The sequence below is a fragment of the Chiloscyllium punctatum genome, chromosome 45 (genome assembly GCF_047496795.1).
Source record: "Chiloscyllium punctatum isolate Juve2018m chromosome 45, sChiPun1.3, whole genome shotgun sequence".
Lineage (NCBI taxonomy): Eukaryota > Metazoa > Chordata > Chondrichthyes > Orectolobiformes > Hemiscylliidae > Chiloscyllium > Chiloscyllium punctatum.
In genome coordinates, this window is record NC_092783.1 from 60,953,404 (window position 1) to 60,974,163 (window position 20,760).

The following is a 20,760-nucleotide window of genomic DNA, read 5'->3' on the forward strand; positions in this document are numbered from 1 at the left end:
TGAGTTCCACAGGTTTAACCACTCTTTAGCTGAAGAAATTCTTCCTCATTTCATTATAGGGTTGTCCCTTCACTCAGAGGTTATGCCCTCAGGTTCTAGTCTCTCCTATTAGTGGAAACATCTTCTCTATGTCCACCCTAGTCTAGATTAGAGTGGTGCTGGAAAAGCACAGCAGGTTTTTACCTCTATGTCCACCCTATCCAGGCCTCTCAGAATTCTGTATGCTTTCATTAAAAGACCCCCCTCATCCTTTGAACTCAATCAAATACGGACCCATAGTCCTGAACGGATCCTCATGTGACCAACTCTTCACCCAGTGACCTCTCTTATAAACTACACAAACTTGTTGTTAAGCTGTCAAACTAATGTATTATTTAGGCAAGTCAAAGTAAGTGTATATCATTCAGCACTTGTCTTTTCCCTTATTTAATTTGATCATGTCTCATCTGAACTCCACTTGCTGACACTAATTCCTTTACGTTTAAAACCTTTGCTAGATTTCTGGTAGGCAGCTTTTTCCCCACCCTCTCTGGTTTTTGGGGAAGTTCCAGCCTACCTCTATTATTTGTGTGAGCACACTTAGACAAGCAGTTTGTTTTTAAATGTGCATATAAAGTAATACAGTACAGAAGGATGTTATGAGACTGGTGATGATTATATTATCAGGTCTTCATTGATAAAGTTTTTCCATGCACTCGTGTTTTGTATGGATTGCAATTAAAGCAGTTTATTCCCCCAGGTAACCAAGTAGCTACATGGATCAAAATTACCCAATCCACACTAAGAATCTGACAGTCAATAGCAACAAGTAGTCAAAGAAATACAAGGAGCCACTACACTGGAGCATTTACGTCATGCAGTAGCTGTACTTTGCCAGAAAGTACACACTCAGAGCCTACTGTCAATATTACTGAAGATGGGTCATTGGACTTGAAATATTAGCTCAGTTTTCTTTCCATAGAGCTTACCAGACTACCGGAGTTTCTTCTGCAATTTCAGTTCCAGCAGCATTCTTCATTTATTTTACGTCAATTCTACTTGTCAATTTATTGTCTCTCCAAGTTTGACTCCCATTTCTAGGCTGTCCTTCAGCAGTATATGACAAAGAGGACGGTTCCTCCTTCACTCCAGTCGGCACTATTGTGCTCCACTCTCACAATTTGCGCATAAACCAACATATACCACATGAAAAGGATAGCTGAATTCAACTATTTGTCTAATACAGGATTTGAACTTGGGACTATCCAATGGAAAATGGAAAATAATCCCTTGCTCTCAGTGGGACTCCAGCTCTTTAATCCTTGAGTACCTGTCTACTAACACAGAGAACAAACTATGGCAGATGCAAATGATTAAAGATGACAGTAATCTCATGAAGTTGCACAATTTAATACATCACTAAATTCAGAGATTATATTACAACCATATAATCTCTTCTGGATATCCGTCATTCTTGGCATCATTTTTTAAAAGTCAAATCATCTGATATTTAAACTTCTTAACACCACATCCCTTCGTGTTATTTTATGCATATTGTTTAATCCAAATTTTTTGATCAATCCATTTTTTTATTCACAAGCTAATTTATCAGGAAAGGAGTGCATACACCGTGGAGGTTAGAGGTAGTTTTATTTGACTTATGGTCCAGTTTTTCCCAGCACTGATGTTTAAGATGGTAGGAGGAGACAATGTAACCCACCAACTGATGTGTAATGATCTTGACAGTTTTTTTTCTGACTGCACCACAGGATTTTTTTTTAGCAAATCTCAATAGGCAGACAGGGCTAAAATTTCATGTCTCAGTTACATAAATAGTACCTCTACAATGCTGCACTCCCACCGCAGTTAAAACTGTGCACTCATATCTCTAGAAATGATCTTGAACCCACAATGCTCTGGATGTGAGGGTGCTATAAAACTAAATAATTTAAATTTGAACTAACTACATTTGAGACACTTACCTTTGGCACATGTGGATTGAACTCTACTGCTCTGTGTATTGCTTCCACAGCATTCATTTCTGCTGTACTGAGCCCTCGCCGGGAGGCTGCCTCTGGGGAGAACCTACATTCAGGCAAAAACAAATAAGAACTTTAACGGAAAGGCCACTCCTCTTGATGGTGACCAAGGTTGTACAACTCAAAATGCCGCCCTCATAAATGAACATTCCTCTCCCTTCCCATGTCCATGACTGACTGAACAGGTTGGGGCAGTTTTCTTTAGAAAAAGAAGTGAAGGCTGAACAATGAACCAACGTCTTTAAAGTTTGAAGGACGAGGTTGCCACTAAAACCAGAGACTACAAATAAAGCATTGGAAATACTCAGCAGGTATAGCAGCATCTGTGGAGACAGAAACAGTTAGTGCTTCAAGTCAAATATGACTCCTCCTCACAACACCAGAAAACATAAATAAAATATTGCCATTGATAAACCCAACAGAATTTAAAAGAAATTTCATATACAAAAGGACAATTGTGAACACGATGCCACATGTTAAGATGAATAACAGAAATGAATTTAAGGGAACCCAAGGTACAGGGTAGAAAGAAATAAAAGTATTGCCATAGAATTAGATGATGTATGGTAGAAAGAGGATCATGTGCAGCATAACAAAAGGTGCCACAGTGGCTAGCACTGCTGCCTTACAGCGCCAGGAACTCAGGTTCGATTCCAGTTTCAGGTGACTGTCTGTGTGGAGTTTGCACATACTCCCCATGTCTGTGTGGGTTTACTCCGGTTTCCCCCCTTCAGTCTAAAGGCGTGCATGTCAGGTGAATTGGCCATGCTAAATTGCCCATGTATTCAGTGCATTAGACAGAGGGAAATGGGTCTGCGTGGGTTACTCATCAGGAGGGTCAGTGTGGACTTAGAACATAGATAAATACAGCGCAGTACAGGCCCTTTGGCCCTCGATGTTGCACCGATCCAAGCCCACCTAACCTACACTAGCCCACTATCCTCCAAATGCCTATCCAATGCCCGTTTAAATGCCCATAAAGAGGGAGAGTCCACTACAGCTACTGGCAGGGCATTCCATGAACTCACGACTCGCTGAGTAAAGAATCTACCCCTAACATCTGTCCTATACCTACCACCCCTTAATTTAAAGCTATGCCCCCTCGTAATAGCTGACTCCATACGTGGACTTGCTGGGCCAAAAAGGTCTGTTTCTACACTGTAGGGAATCTAATCTAATCAAACATGAACCTGTGGGCCAAATGGCCAGTTTTCTCCATCATAAAACTGAATGCAAGTCTATTATCACTTCAACAGATGTGCAGACAAGAGTAAGCCTAAAACCAAGGCCTCATGCCATGAAGTTGGAGAGTGTAATTGCACAACATCCCATTACACCAAGAGAAAGAATCTTATATTAAAAACAGAAGTTAACACTTGAAAAAGAGGAAGCAGGAGAGAACACAAGGAAACACCATATTGACTAACAAATAGCTGTTCTTGCTGATGTCAAATTGACTTAGCAGCTTCATCACAATGTCGCAAATCACAGCACTTCATAGTGTCGCACAAAACACTTTCAATGTTCCATATCTTGTTTTGTTGGGTTTTCTTGGCCTTCATAAAATCTTTCCCACAGATATTTGCTAAGATTGCTGATTAAAGTCTTCTCCAGTAATGTTAATTGTTCTTCGGATATGGGTAAGACTAGTGAAGGAGTGTTCAACCATCCTAGTTACTCTGAAGATAATGCAATAAATTTATTTGAGATGGGACAGATTTATGTTACATTCGTGTATTGGTCTCCACAGACACTGACACAAAAGACCAATTCTGCCACAAGGACCACGTACGAGATGGTTATCAGAAATTGTTTTCGGATGGTGTTTTTGGTGTTGGCCAAATCACTGCAACCATTGATTATCATTGGAGCTCATGCCAATGCCACAGGCTCAGTGGTATTTCGTTCAGTTCTAATTTACCTCATCACCGAATCTAGGACCTTGGATTTTTGCAATCATTTCAGTCAAAGAACATCATTACAAGAGTTCCTCAGGGGAGTGTCCGAGGTCAAAACATCTTCAGCTGCTTCAAAGACTTTGTTATAAAGGTCAGAAGTGGGGATGCTTGCTGATAATTGCACTATGTTCAGCAGCATTCATTTACCTTCAGATACTGAAACAGCATACGTCCAAACATAGCAAGACCTGGATAATATTCAGACTTGAACTGATCAGTAGCAACAAACAAAGTCATGGGACACAAATGCAGACTAATGACAATCTCCAAAAACAGGAAAACTAATCCTTGTCCCTTGACATTAAATAGCATTACCATTCTCAAAAGCATAAGTTATTGATATTCTGGGGGCTTGCATTGATCAGAAGCAGAACTTGACAAGTCATATATATATATAACAGGAAATCAAGAGGCTAAGAATTAGGAGGACCTCTTAACTGGCCAACCGTTGCCCACCAACTACAAGGCACAAGTCAGAAGAATGATGGAATACTCTCCACTTGCCTGAATGAACAATGTTTCAACAGTATCCAAGAAGCCCAACAGCATTCAAAAAAATGCAACCCACATGACTGACACCGATACACTATCAACACTCACCTCCTCCACCAGTGATGCAGTGGCAATGTGAACCCTCAGGGCTCTTTGAATAGCATTTTCTCAGCAAATTACCTCTCCCAGTCAGAAGGCCAAGGGCAACAGCTACATAGGAATTCAACCAACTGCAGGTTCCCGTCCAAATCACACACCACCCTGACTACGGAACAAATCAACATAACTGGGGCAAATCATGTAACTTTCTGCCCATTAGCACTGTGGGTGTACCAACACCACATGAACTGCAATGGCTCAAGATGGCAGCTCACCACCAAGGACAACTAGGGACGGGCAAAAAAAATGTTGGCAAGATTACGAAACCCACATTGGATAAAAGACAAGTTCTCTCTTTCCCTTCAAAGTATGTTTCATCATCTTGATCATAATTTCAGTCATCGCATCCTAAATGATCCTCCATGGTTAATGGCTTTTGTGTGACATGTAAAATGGTGGAATTTGGACAGGTCACATAAAGATAATGGATGCCTGGAATGAAATTACACAGCAATAATTTAACTAGGGACTCAGTACACAATAAGAGAGTTGAACCCAAGTGATTTTGAACATTGTCCAAATCTGACAGATAGCAACTTACTGTCACAAAGCAGGACATTGTCTTTCACACATGTAGCAGATGACCATCTCTGACTTAATTATTCTTTATTCTTCTTTTGTTTTCACTCCTCCCATTACACTAGATTACTCATCAAGCATTCAAAGGGTCCTGTACAAAGTACACAGCTGAGGCAGCTACACAGATGGGAAAGTCATGACCAGAACTACTTTGCCATTTCTTCAAAAAGAGTCGCCAGATAACAGTTCTGGAACATCCCCCACACCATTTCCAACAAGATGACACATACGCGTACATCCAAAGGAGAGCAGCAGTGCTTCTCAATGGCAATTAGGGATGGGCAATAAATGCTGGACTGGCCACTGATGCCACATTGTTTGAATTATGCCTTTTTGAATTAAAGGTGCTACATAAATGGAAATTATTGTTGTCATATGACCATCTGTACCATCATTAACAGTGTTATAATAATATGGAAAATATAGGTAGCTTAAGATACTCCAAACTATCCAGAGCATTCAGCTGAGGTCAGAAACTGAGAAAGTGAGCTCCAGTTATTTATAACCAGCATTTGAAGGCCAGGAATGTGCATCAGCCTTGAACTGGCTCCAAGCCATTTACACTGCACAGCTAACATTTGCATTCTGAAACCCAGACAGGGCAAATGGTTTCTCAACTTTATATTCCTATGTTAATTCTTCCAGTATCAGTCAGATAACATACACAGTATAATTTGTATGAAACCAGTGGCAGACATTACAATACATAACGTATAGAGAGGTTTTAAAAGATTGGATCAGTAAATATGAATTAAAATAGTAGGTTGAGACAGAAGCCATGCAGTCCCTTGCCTCCATGTCTTTAAATCCTTACTAAAAACGTAATGCCCTTAGTTTTGAAAGGTCGAACAATACCTCAGTTTCCCCCATCGACCCAACAATTGCTGTTCCAACCCAGGATCCATTGTTTTATCTGCAGGGGAGTGGGAGAAGGAACACTTCTTCCCCCCCTATTGTTTTGAAAAGGGTTCTTGATCATATTTCTGAACTGCTCTAATTTTATTATGTTCTCTGGATTCTTGATTTCACTGGACGAAGTTTTATTCTGTATATACCCTACTGAATCCTTGATTCAGAACTCCTTTTTCTTCCAACATCAAGGATGTATAAAATCAAATCTATAAGTGCTGTCTTCATGGTTTTGCCACAGAAGTCAACTCAGAGTAATACATTGAACATTATTGTCTGTAACACATATCCCTAAGTCTACACCATTGTTTGAAAATTGCCTGTGGTGCTTCTTTGATTAAAGTTATGTTGCTTTTGACTAGTGAGTAATAGTATAACCTGCAAAACACTGTTTATGCCCTGTTTATTATTATTCCAGTTTTTCATCAGGAATGACTTTTGCCAAAACGTCTATTTTCCTGCTCCTCGGAATGCTGCCTGACCTGCTGTGCTTTTCCAGCACCACTCTAATCTAGACTAGAAAAGGAAGTCGCATGGCAAGGAACTATAGGATCACTGCAAGTTTACAACACAGAAAGTCAACATTTCAGTCCAGAATTTCTGCATGGCAGTAAAAGAAAAAACATTTAAAAATTAGTCACTAATTCTTGTTCCACTTTCGAGCAATTCATCTTCAAGGAAAAAATAAATTCTGATGCCCAGTGAGAACACTGGCACATGGAGTATGAGGTATACGGAATAGTCTTTGGTGCCAAAACATGAATTCTGTTTCGCTTCCACAGATACTGCCAGACCTGCTGAGCTTCTCCAACATTTCCTCTTTTTATTAAGAAATAAAATCACATGATAATAAGGAGAGATGAATACATGCAGGGAAAGACTCAAATTATAAACACACACAAGTCTTAGGCCCTTTGGACTATTCATGTTGTGACTAACTTGCAACACTCCACAAGATCAGCAGAATAAACCATTCAAAAATAATTCTTATCAGTTCAAAAAGCTTTGTTCGTTTCTGAGCCAGTACATAATCAGAATGAACAAAATTTAATATCATAAATCACCTATGCATTTCATATTAAAATACCCTCAAATGTTTCAGGGTGAAGGACTGTGAAATATTAGAATAAATTAACATTAAGAGATAATAAAGAGGACTTGAAAGTGGATAAATCTGCAAACTTGAATAAGATGCTTCCTAGGCTGTTGAGAGGGGCAAAGGTGGTGGTATCAGGGGCTTATAGCAGTAATTTTCAAATCCTCTCTAGCCACAGGTGATCTGCCAGAGGACTGCTAACATCGTCACATTATTTAAAAAGGGAAATTACAGACCAGTCTAACCTCAGTAGTGAGTAAAAATTAGAAAGAATGTTGTCGGATAGAATCAAATCACAATTAATCAGAACCTCTCTTTCTGGTATGTCCTTTTCCATGACTACAAGTAACTAATAATATAATCCAGTCTCAATGACTGAAATGTTCTCCTAGTAACACTTCTACTACTTGCTCAGTTATTTTCTCTAGTATTAGGTCCAATTTCTTGTATTTGGAGGGGCCGGTGTTGGACTGGGGTGGACAAAGTTAACAATCACGCAGCACCAGGTTATAGTCCAACAGGTTTATTTGGCCAAATAAACCTGTTGGACTCTAACCTGGTGTTGCGTGATTGTTAACTTTGTCTACCTCTTGTACAATATCACATGTGCTGTCTTAAAAAGCTCTTCTGGATATATTAAGAATTCTGCTTCGTCTAAGCCTTTCCCGCTTTTGTCTATCATAATTAATATTCAAGAAATTGAAATCCTCAGTTAGCCAACAAACTTACCCTTCTGTCTGCTTCTGACAGTTTGGCAGTCAATAGTACATTCCCAACAATACTACTGCCCCCCTTTTTTTCTATTTTTAAGTTCTGCTCATACGGGCTTAATTGAGAAGTCTGCTAGGATATCATCCCTTCTTACAGTTGTAATTGGCTCGTTGATTATCTCTTTTACATCCCTTCCCACTGCACTTGAAGATTTGATAGCCCAGATCACCAAGCTGCAATTCCTGACCCTCGCTTAACCATACCTCAATGGCAGTTATGCTGTCATATCCCAATGCATTAAACAACATCCTCAATTCATCTGCAAGACTACACGCACTAAACTGTCATCCAACTGTGCCGAGCTCCCTTGTATAGATACCTCAAGGTACTGGAGCAGTGTCACCAATACTGCCTGCACAAGATGCTGGGAAAACAAATGCACCAACACCCACGTCCTCGACCAGAACAACATCCCTAGCATTGAAGCACTGCCCCCCTCCTTGATCATCTGCAATGGCCAAGGCACAGTGTCCCCATGACCGATACTTTACTCCCAGCTTCGAAACACCAGGTAAGTCCCAGGTGAACAGAGGAAACACTTCAGGAATATCGTCAAGGCCTCACTGGTGAAGTGCAGCATTCCTACTGACACCTGAAAATCACTGGCCCAAGACGGTCTAAAGTGGAGGAACAGCATCTGAGAAAGCATAGAGTATCTCAAGACCTGCTATCAGGAAAAAGTGGAAGCCAGGAGAAAACAGTACAAGGAATCCGTTGGCACACCAACCCAACCCTCCAGACGACCACCTTCTGCCCCATGTATCGCAGAGTCTGCAGAAGCTTTAGACCAGACAGTGACCTATGGACTCGCCCTGAGAGTGGAAGCGAGTCGTCGTTGTCTGCGAGGGACCATAGACGACGATGATGCCTTGATTCCATCTTTCCCAAAGTGGACCCAGCAACTCAGGAATGTAAAGCCATCCCTCCTTCATCAATTCTTCAGCCTCGTATTCATCTGCTCAACTCACCTATTTCTACACTCATCACTATGCATCCAGAGATCCTTTTTTTCAATGAGCTATCTATTTGTCTAAATTCTTGTCACAGGATTCTACCCAATGCCGTAAGTACCAGTGTGAATCACAACCGCTGATCATTCCAGTTCAGAGGACCCTGTGGCCAGTGATATCCGTGGCCCTGGCCCCACAGAGTCACTTCTGGGGCACCAGAAACACCTGTGTGACCTCCTCATTAAGTGTTCCACCACTACACTTTCTGTTCCTTTCAGTGCATGAACCATCACTCTCATTGCTTTCTAAGGCAGAAAACCTGCTGTCAAGTGAGATGAACTGTAAGGCTTTCCTGATCACCTACCTACCTCCCTTTGTTCCTCCCATGGCAGCCCTTCCTGAAGCTGCAAGCTGATCAATGGTCACACAGCTTTTCAGAGGTCCAGTGCATACCAATCAGCATGCCAATACACTGAATTCTGCGTGCAGAAGTCAGAAGCCCACACAGTGGAATAAAGATGAGAAGAGGAGGGGTCACCACGTCTAAAAATGTACTATCCACATAACACCCAGCCTCAAAGATGCACTGTAGTACCACCTACCAATCCTCTGCAAGTTTCCTTAGTTTGCCTTTCATTGTCACAGAGCACAGAGATTGGAGGTCAAGTCCTTGTTTGAACTTACAGGTGCACAGATGCATATGGGTGCCTGCATTTTCCTTTTGGACTGAGCACCCACCCTACACAACACTCTAAATTGCGTATCCACAGCCTCCAACTATGCTCCCAGGGATGAATGACAGCACTTCACACTGTTGGACATGTCAGCTTTTAGAGAGGACAACGAACCAAAGTCTGTCTGCTCCAAGGTGGACCGAAAAAAGCTCTTCCTGCATTATTTCAAACATCAGAATTGCCCCTGGTGCCTAAGCCATTATTCATCCCTCACACACAGAACACAGATTACCTGGCTACAAGTTCTTTGGTGAACATGGTGGGGGTGCCTGTTAGGCACATTTTCAGCATCCTGAGAAACACAAACGTAGGAACTAGGAAGAGAAGTAGGCATTTCAGCTCTTTTGAGCCTGCCCTGCCATTTAATATGATCATGGCTGATCATCCAACTTAGTAACCTGCTCATGCTTTCTCCCCCATACCCTTTTATTCTTCTTACCCTAAGAACCATATCTAACATCATCCTGAAAACATTCAATGTTTTGGCCCCAACCACTTTATGGCAGAGAATTCCACACGATCACCATCTCCAGGTGGCAATTTTTCTCTCGAGGTAGACCAAAGTCACAAAGCAAGTTCTCCCACAGCTAAACTGTTTAATAATTTATCTTTTCCTATCAAGAATATTAGCTGTGCCTGATTGGTAGCAATCACATCTCAAATCAGAAGTGGATTTGAGTAGTACTTCAGAAATGCAAGCATTTAATCAAGTCTGACCCTACAGTGCAATAATGAGTGAGTGATGTTGGATAAAACATTAAAACAAGGCAGCAGCTAAACGGTCTAGTATCTCACTAGTATCCTCACATATGGATGAAGAATGACACCACTTCGACTGGGACAATACATCCATCCTAGGACAAGCCAAACAAAGACACGCATGAGAATTCCTAGACGCATGGCATTCCAACCAGAACTCTATCAACAAACATCAGGTTAGACCCCATCTACCACCCCCTGAGAAAAGGAGCAGGAAGTCACTTCACCACAGGAAATAACATCACCACCCCAAAGAAACCCAAACATATAAATAGAAAGCAGGAATTTTTCAGCATTGCTTCGCATGAGGCCCACTGAAGATGTTATCTAGTAAGATAATGAAACGTCTGGAAATGAACCTTTCAGCCCAGCGAGCAAACCTATATCCAAAACTTCAACTTGAGCTACAAAACTTGCTAGCACCAGCTAAATCTTTTGAGTGGTGTAAAAGTTACCACGACAATAAAATGTCCTAGGCACCTCAAACAATCTCAGTGAGCATAGATACTCTAGTCAATTTCTAATTGCAGTTCATGGGACCTTGCTGTGCACAAATTGATTACTTTTTCCCTACAGGAAGCAATACAATAACTTCAAAAAGCAGGTAATTGGCTGTGAAGTACTTTCAATATTTTTGAGGTTCCTCAGGGTGTGGTTAGTACAGTGGTTATGTCACTGGACTTGTGATCCAGAACTCTCAGGATAATGTCCTGCAGACACCGAGTTCTCATTTGCTTTTTCCAATTTTGATGGTGTTCATTCCTACAAATGGTCTTCATTTGAACTTTTTCCAAAACAAGGTAGGCTACTTTTTTCTTAAAATTCCAAGTCCCAACAGTAGCAACATTATATTCGGACAGCATTAGAGTAGCAAACATCTCATTTGCTATCATAACGTGACTGTAAAATGCATTCTGAAACTGAGGCACATAAGGAGTTGTTAGGACAAATAAACAAATGGTCAGTCACAAAAGTAATTTTAAGGAACATGTTAAAAGATAAGAGAGACGTTGAACTGCAGACAGATGGGAAATTCCAAAAAGTAAGAGCCAGGGAGCTTAAGGTACCAGAACTAAAAGAGAAACTATGAAATCTAGGATGCAGAAGCAGCCATATTGTAGGTGCAGAGATATCAGGCATATTACAAGGAGGGAGGGCTGAAGGAGATTATGGCAGGAAGGAGGGATGAGGTGCTTACTTGTCTGATACAGCACGCGCTTTCAGCAATGCAGCTGTGTAGCATATCGTCGCTGATTTTGGCAAGCTGATATCTGTAATCAAAAAGCACGATAGATTAGGGTATACATTCTAATGAATACTTAACAGGAAAATGATCAGCAGCATCCCAAATACACCCCGCCACCCAAGCAGATTTATGCTGTTAGTCACATTAAAAAGGATATGGAGGCAGTGCCATTATGACCAGCCATAACCAAAAGGCTGAATGGCCTATTTTAGTATTTATATTCTCAGAATCATACAGTAGAATCCCTTGAGTCCATTGAGGCTGCACCGATTAAAATCTGCTCTAAAGCTACACCAGTCCCACTTACCAGCATGTGGCCTATGGATGTGAATGTTATGACCTTTCAAGTGCTCATCCAAGTTTTTTTTCATAAAAGATTATTGATTTCCTGCCTCAACTACCTTTCAGCATTCCAGAATCCCACCAACCTCTGTGTGGGGGGGAAAGATTTTCTCCAATCCTCTCTAAACCTCCAACCTTTCAACTGAAATAATGCCCTTTACGACTTTTCAATTAAGGGGAACAGCTATTTTCTATCCACCAGGTCCATGCCCTTCATAACCTTATACACTTCAATCAGGTTTCCTCTAAGCCTTTTAAAAAAAAAACCCAAGCTTACCCAACTTCTCTTCATAGTTAAACTGCTCCATCCCAGGCAACATCCTGATGAACCCCTCTGCATCCCCTGCAATAACCAAGCATGCACACATTTGTCCAGCTGTGGCTGAAGCAAAATGCATACAACTACAAAATAACCACCCTGCTCTTGTAATCCATGTCACGGCTGATAAAGCCAAAATGTCCCATATACTTTAACTACCCTATTAACTTGTCCTGCCAGCTTCAGGAATCGGTGGACAGGCACCCCAAGATCCTGCTGTCCCTTTCAGCTCTCTACTGTCCTGCCATCAAGTACTCTTCCCCTGGATACAGAATATCTGGATTGTCCCAAATCTTACCTGTCAGGATTTTGTCATGTCCCTCTTTGCTCTCCTATACATTCTTAAGTCAACCCCGACACTCCATTAGGGCCTCTGTTGATTTGCTTCCTTTGTTAAAAGTCACTCTTTCTCTTTTTAGTCAGTCCTGAATGCTCCTAAACATCCAGGGTTCTCTGGGCTTGGTGCTCCTACATTGCATTCTAAAGGATGTTGGGCCTCTACTCTTGCCAATTCCATTTTGAATGCTATGCCACTGTACTACTGTTGATTTCCACAGAAGTAGCTGTTCGCAATCTACATTAGCCAGATCCAGCTTTATTTTTGATAAAATCCACCTTCCCCCAATCCAAAACCCTACCCGTTTTTGCAGACTATCTTTTTCCTTTCCACAACAAACTTAAAACTACTGATGTTACCATCAGTAAATTACACTGCCACCTCGAACACCTTCCACAATGAGGTGCAGCATCACACCAGCCCTTGTTGGTTTTGCTATATGGAAGAACTCTCCTGAATACAAAGAAACCTCCTTCCTCTAAACCTTTTACACCATGACTATCATAATTAATGCTGGGGAAGTTGAAATTCCTTAACGTAATTACCCTATTATTGTTTTTACATAACTGAGTGAATTGTCTACATACCTGCTCCTCTACTGCCCACTATTTGAGGTTTGATAATACACTCCCAGCAGTATGACTGCCTTCTGTTTACAAAGCCTCATTTGAAGATCCTTTCAAGACAGCATCCATCATTATTGCTGACTCACTAATCCAGTCACTGAGTTCGTAAACAATGAGACACTACCTACTCTTTATACACTCCCCTCCTGCCTGGAGGGTGCTCTACCTTGGAATGTTGATTGGCCCGGCCTGGTCTCCTCTCATCATGTCTATTAGAGCAATATCATCACAATTTCATTTGTCCTTAACTCATCTGTCTTACTAATAATCCTCATAGGTAGAGGCTATCCAATCTTGTCATTCTCCTTTGAAACTGAACATGGATAAACTCCCATCTGCCTTGGTTCCTTTGATGAAGTATGCGGTGGCCCTACTGCACTAACATTGTGTCCCCTCCCCATACTGAGTTGGTTTAAATCCCTCCCAACAGAACCAGAAAAATCCACCTGCAAGGATATTGGTGCCATTCTGGTTCAGGTGCAGATCATCACGCTGGACCAGATCCCATCTTCCCCCGAAATGGTCTCAGTGACCCAGGAATCTAAAACTGTCCGTCCTGAAGCAACCCTAACCACTTATTCGATTCTTATTCTCCTATTTCTGTACACATTAGCACGCAGCATGGAAAGTAATCCGAAGATTACAACCTTTCAGATCCTGCTCTTTTGTCTCCCATCTGGCTCCCTAAATTCTTGGATGCAAGACCTCATCCCTATATCACTGGTACCAATATGTACCATGGCCCTGTCTTGACATCCTCCCCCTTCAATCCCAACAACTGCTCAGTGAAACCCTGACGCTGGAAGCAAGGAGGCAACACTCCATCTTGCAGTCATGTATACAGCTGCTGAAATGCTTGTTTGCCAAAAAAACTGAATCCACCATCACTATCACTCTTGCTTTCTTAGTCCTCCCCTCCTGTAAAGTCAGGCTACTTGTGGTGCCAGAAGCCTGGCTCTGTCTGCACTTCCTTGAGGAACCAATGCCCTCTTCAGCTTCTAAAATGGAAAACTGATTGGTGTGCAGGACCCCAGGAGATTCCTGCCTCATTTTCTTTGATCAGGAGAAAGTGAAGACTGCAGATGCCTGGTGGTCACATAGTCCCTTCTATCTTCTAGTTCCTTGAGCCGTTATCCATGAAACTCTCAGCAGTGTGTCCACGCCAGAGTGTCTCTGGCCACTGCTTAAGATCAGTAACGCGAAATTCAAGTTGGGAGCACTTTGTGCACAGGTGGTCATCTAAGATGCTGGTAGTGACCATAACTCCCCACATATAACAGGTCATATATTCACCTGGCTGACTACATCTGCCATGACTTGAACTTAGTCTTATTTGCTAACTTTTCTGATTACTCAAAGATACTCCCTTCACCTTAACAGTATTTGCCTTCTCTTGTTCGGTTTTTTATTTATTCCTGGTGCTTCTCATTTACCTCTTAATAATCTCCCCGTTCTAATTGAAGGGTTCGTGTCTTTATTTTCATTGCACTGTATGGAGCTATTTTCTCTCTGGCCAAAAAAATCTTGGAAATATATCCAAAAGGATTTAGCTTCATACAGCAGCACTCTAATTCACAATATCAAATATTACGCTGGCATAGTCAGTGTCTGAAAAACAATGTACAGAGACTACCCAAAGCCCTAACTATAAACTTCAAATGGGTCAGGGAAGACTGCCACCGAATAATACCTTAAAGAAATTAAAAAGCAATTGAAACAATACCTTGTTGGAAAAAAAAACTGCACACAACACATGAATGTGCTCCCTGCGGTTCTAAGTTTTTAAATTAAAACAATAAAGCCAACACTTCGGAAAAAGCTGTTAAGCATGAATTCTCTTCAGAGCTTTGGAAGTTCGAGACAAAGTGGGGATAAAGGATAGAGTGTCTAAATAGTAAAGACTATTGTTTCCCAAGTACCTGAACTGGGAAGCTCAGCTCTTCTTCATACCTATTTCGGTATTTCTGTTTGGAATGTCAGTATCACTGGGTAATTTCCATTCCTAATTGCCTTTGAGAAGGTGGTGATGAGCTGCCTTCTTGAACTGCTGCAGATCCAGAACTTAAGGGTCATCTACAATGCTGTGAAAGAACTTCCAGGATTTTGACAAAATGACTGAGCAAATAGCCAATATAGTCCCTAGTCAGGATGGTGTGGGGCTCAAGGAGAAATCTATAGACAATGGATACCCATGAGCCCTTGCTCTTCTACATGGTAGATGTTGGGTTGATGCTGGGGGAGTTACTGCCGTTTATCTTGTGGATAGTACACACTGCAAACTTTGTGCATCAGTTGTGAAAGGAGTGAATGCTAAAGTTGGTGGATGGGGTGTTAATCAAGCAGGATGCTTTGGCCCAGATAAAAAAGGTACAGAGGAACCTTGATTACCCAGCATTAGATGAACCGAATTTCGGATTATCCAAACAAGATCGCAAGGTTCTGATACTTGATTAACTATGTAATCCGGCATTCCATTACCTGACATTCAATAAACCGACCGAAATGCTACCCACCCACGTCCTTTGGATAATTGAGGTTCATCTGTACATAATTGGTAGTTTTATATTTGCAGGTGGAAAACAAAAAGTTACATGGAGTTGGAGGGGGCAAAAGTTTGTATGGGAATGTAGACAAAACTCTCCATGCCAGTTTTTGTGCATTTGCTTAGAATGGGCAAGTCTTAGAAGTATAGGCAAGATTAAGTCTTTGGTATATCACCAGGAATGATCTATTACAATTTTCTGTTAGACTGTAGGTTGAACCTTCCAGACGATCCAACATACAAAATAGATTACAATAAAAATCACATTTTAAGGACTGAACAACTCATCCTATGATAGATCCCATCCCTTGGTAGAAACCTTGTAATTATAGTGCTAATATTAACAAGCACACTAACCATCATATTTGGCCAAGACCACTTGTACATCAGCATAAGCTTGTAACTCCAAAAGAGCCTCTAACAAATTTTCATGTATATTCAGCATACTAAGGAGTGGAAACTCTTTCATCAACTGAGAAAGAAAAGACATTCAGTTTAAAGATTTTATCGAACGTGAAGTGCTGAAAATACAAAATAAAACTTACATCGTTTATCACAGCTTCTACAGAAACATCATTTAATTCTGTACTGAACAGTAACCATAATTCTAAAAATTTCAAAAACTACCAAAAGGAAAATCCAACAGCCACGGTCACACTCCGATCATAAAAATCTTCTAAGTTTTCCTTCCACCTAAGGGTCAGTTGTGGGGAAGTAGAATCCAAGCAGTTCTAACCCCTACAAAAAGTCTGTAAACAATCAGTATGAAAAATGTTACCCAAGAATTTCAGATTGCAAACTGTTTTCTTCTCCTAGTAGTTATATCTTTTCTTTTAAAAAAATAGACTGGATAGGTAGAGATAACACCAGTTTACATTTAAATCCCAACATGCTAATTTCCAAAGATATGATATGATGTTGCAGTTATCTCCATATATAAAGTTAGTAAATACAAGCATTTATATTTCACATCTTCAGGTTATCCCAAAGCTTTCCAGCCAATGAAAGACTTTTGAACTGTTATCATTCAGTTTGAATGTTAATTTGCACATTCCAAGATCCCACAAACAATGATAGGACAATGACCAGGTAGCTAATTTGAGAGCTCATACCCGCACTGGTATTGATGCAGGACATCTAAAAGAACTCCCTTATCTTTTGAAACAGTAAATTGGATATCTTATGTGTATCTGATCAGAGAGACTATTGGTTTAACATCTCATCCAAAAGGAGGCAGCAGAATACCACCCCATGTATTGGGAATATCAGATGAAATTTTGTGCTGAAGTGGAAACACACAGTCAAACTCGAAAACTTGCTTTATTTAATTATAATTCAGATTATGACCAACGATTATGGGTAGGAAAGAACAAATTAGTCAAAATATAAAGGTGACGCAGTCTCTCCAGCTGCAGCTGAAGTCTAACTGGCACCTTTTTACTCACATCTCTCATCAGTTTTACTGCTTCTCGTATTCGCCCCAGTTTTCTTGCACACATTGCAAGCCTTCGTTTTATATAAACTAATACGTTTGTGTCTCGTCCTGTCAAGAGAAAATAGATCAAGTGGAAATTCAAAACACTCTCAAAAGCATGCATGATAAAGGATGTCAGGCACACAGGTGAAAAATTCAGCTTCAGTATTCAAAACATGATAAGTAAATGGCTATACAGCAAATCACTCAAAATTGTCACTCTCAGTTTTCAAATTCTTCCAAGCTTCATCCCAGCTCCATACCTGCAACCTCCTCCAGCTCCATCAGTCCTAGAATTTTGCAAACCCCAGTTTCCATCAATCCATCCCTTGGTGCCAGGGCCTTAAACTCGAGAGTTTTCTCCATAACCCTCTCCAACTCTCTATCCTCAAGATGGATACCACTTGGAAGAGTAGTTGCTGCAGGCAAACTCCACAGCCAAATTATGTGCAGCAAGTTCCAAAACTAGCAGGTAGATAAATTTTCTTTTATTTGGTTTTTGGGGTGGCTAAGAAATAAACATTCATCAGGACATCTCTGAAACAGAACAATAGGATTTAACACACTCTTTGAAAGAGTACATCGAATCTTGGACAAAAGACAGTGAACTCAACAGTGCTGCACGGAGTGTGCCAGTCTGGATTGTATGTTGGGTCCCTGGAGTGGAACTTAAATCTTCAAACATCTGACTCGGACAAGCATGGAGTCACTGATGCAAGGTTGAAACTAGTGTACGGAAAGAGTCAACCCAATCAACTAGATTACTATAGTCTTGTGCTTTGCTTGGGTAAGTCTTACACAGAAAAGCAGCTTACCCCCTTGGTTTGTATCTTTCCCAAATCATCACTGGATTCAAGGCAGGATTTTACAATTTGTAAACCACTGCTCTCAAAATTTTAATGGAGTGTCTGATCAAGATAATTTCCACATTTCTAATAATCACCCCTCCTCTGAAATACAACCTTCAGATAACTTGCCCTGGTGATCATTTCTTGCAAGTCCAGATAATGAATTTCTTTAAGCTGTTCAAGATGGGAGGGAAAACAGTCAAGGTTCCTGCTGCTAGTTACTGTCAATCCTAACCTCACCTGCTATAAATAGGTGTTACCACACAGAGGTGAACTCCTCTGTTGATTAAACCAAACAACCAAAAAACCTTGCATCGCCGCATAATGTTAAAATATGAAGAACAGAACTGCCAAATTCCACTATTTAAAAATATCAACTTATTTTTAACTCGAAAACATTAAATCACAATTCACAACTCTAAGCTCCCCCCTTCTCTTAACTGCTTACTATCTGCCTCCAACTCTAAAACAATATGCTGTTCTAATAAGACACTTATTAAAATTACATCAACTTAATTTCAAAACCACACAGTCACTGTCTTCACTCTGCCGGGTACTGATGTCCTTGGGTCGTCTTCACTCTTTTTACTATGAGTATGTTTCATATGAAAAAGGTACCATTGCTGGTGAGCGTTTTTTCTAATTTTGAGAGCAAGATGTTAGATGGGCAATTAGCTCTCTGGCTCTACGGCAGTTGCTTTCTCTCAAAGGTATAGTACACACCTTAAACTTCATAACACAGGGATCACTTAACAGTAACTAGCAGCAGGAACCTTGACTGACTTTCCCTTGCCTCTCAGCAATACAAGGCAGTAAAGCCAACTTAGATAGCCAAAAGAGAGCGTGAGAAAACCTGCACAGTTACTGCCTTTGCTGTTTTTGAATTCATGTTTCGCTGGACATCGGAGTGCATCTGGGAAAATTAACAAACAGTGAATTTCATGACTAATCTTGGAGGAACCGGTTTGAGCGAAGTTCACAACATAGAATCAGATAAGTTAATTGTTGTTTTAAGTCTGTCCAAGAGAAATGCTGTATTAGTGAGTACAGTGGGTTCTTTCTTGACTGTGTGTTTTTGGAGATAAGTCTCTTGATTAAACTTAAAATATAAGCCATAGCTCTTAATTTAACCTGGTGCAGTGTTTGGTAGAGGAATAAGAGTGTTATTTTCTGGGTCTGTAGATTGTGAAGGAGCAAAAATGGCCTTTGCAGTGATATGTACTTTAGATTAGATTAGATTAGATTACATTACACTGTGGGTGGCACAGTGGCAAGCACTTCTGCCTCACAGCGCCAGAGACTCCGAGTTGAATTCCCACCTCAGGCGACTGACTGTGTGGAGTTTGCACGTTCTCCCTGTGTCTGTGTGGGTTTCCTCTGGGTGCTCCGGTTTCCTCCCACAGTCCAAAGATGTGTAGGTCAGGTGAATTGGCCATGCTAAATTGCCAAGGAGGTAAAAACAATGACTGCAGATGCTGGAAACCAGATTCTGGATTAGTGGTGCTGGAAGAACACAGCAGTTCAGGCAGGATCCAAGTAGCTTCGAAATCGACGTTTTGGGCAAAAGCCCTTCATCAGGAATAAAGGCAGTGAGCCTGAAGCATGGAGAGATAAGCTAGAGGGTGGTGGGGGTGGGGAGAAAGTAGCATAGAGTAGGCTTCAGGCTCACTGCCTTTACTCCTGATGAAGGGCTTTTGCCCGAAACGTCGATTTCGAAGCTACTTGGATGCTGCCTGAACTGCTGTGCTCTTCCAGCACCACTAATCCATACTAAATTGCCAGTAGTGTTAGGGGCAGGGGTAAATGTAGGGGTATGGGTGGGTTGCGTTTCGGCGGGTCGGTGTGGACTTGTTGGGCCGAAGGTCCTGTTTCCACACTGTAATGTCATCTAATGTACTTCTTGTCAGACGTGGGAGATTAAAAGAGAGTTTAAGGGTTACTGCGGATTATATTTGCCATAAGTGCTGTTGGATGCGAATCTGATCAGATCGAGTGGATCAGTTGGAAAGACAGATAGACGTGATGAGGAATTTGCAACAGCAACAGTATGTGATGGATGGCAGTTATAGGAAGGGGGAAAATCTCAGATACAGTCACATAGATGATGTTAACTCCATGAAGGGTAAGAGAGGTAGGCAGCTAGTGCAGAAGTCTTTTGTGGATATACCCATTTCAAACATGTATGCTGTTTTGGAAAATGTAGGGGGTGATGGATTCCCAGGGGAACATAGCACGAACAGCCAAGTTTCTAGTATTGAGACTGGCTCTAATGCAACGAGGGGTACATCGGCTTCCAAGAGATCAATTGTGTTAGGGGATTCTGTAGTCCAAGGTACAGACAGATATTTCTGTGGCCAGCAGAGAAAAAGCAGAATGGTGGGTTGTTTCCCTGGTGCCAGGATCAAGGATGTCTCAGAGAGGGTGCAGAATGTTCTCACAGGGGAGAGGGGCCAGCAAGAGATCATTGTCCACATTGAAACCAACGATATAGGAAGGGAAAAGGTTGAGATTCTGAAGGGAGATTACAGAGAGTTAGGCAAAAATTTAAAAAGGAGGTCCTCAAGCGTAGCAATATCTGGATTACTCCCAGTGCTACGAGCT

At 41.2% G+C, this 20,760-nt stretch overlaps 1 protein-coding gene across 3 annotated transcripts in view; it reads right to left on the minus strand.

The window, feature by feature from the left end:
- Positions 1-20,760, minus strand: part of LOC140467484 (suppressor of tumorigenicity 7 protein homolog) — a 163,583-nt gene that overhangs the window by 50,549 nt on the left and 92,274 nt on the right. For all 3 annotated transcript variants that reach the window (XM_072563896.1, XM_072563895.1, XM_072563897.1), the window contains exons 8-11: positions 17,283-17,380; positions 16,195-16,309; positions 11,624-11,696; positions 1,962-2,064 (exon numbers count right to left, since the gene is read on the minus strand). In XM_072563896.1, coding sequence (XP_072419997.1) covers positions 1,962-2,064; positions 11,624-11,696; positions 16,195-16,309; positions 17,283-17,380 — 389 coding nt within the window. The remainder of the gene's footprint in view (positions 1-1,961; positions 2,065-11,623; positions 11,697-16,194; positions 16,310-17,282; positions 17,381-20,760) is intronic.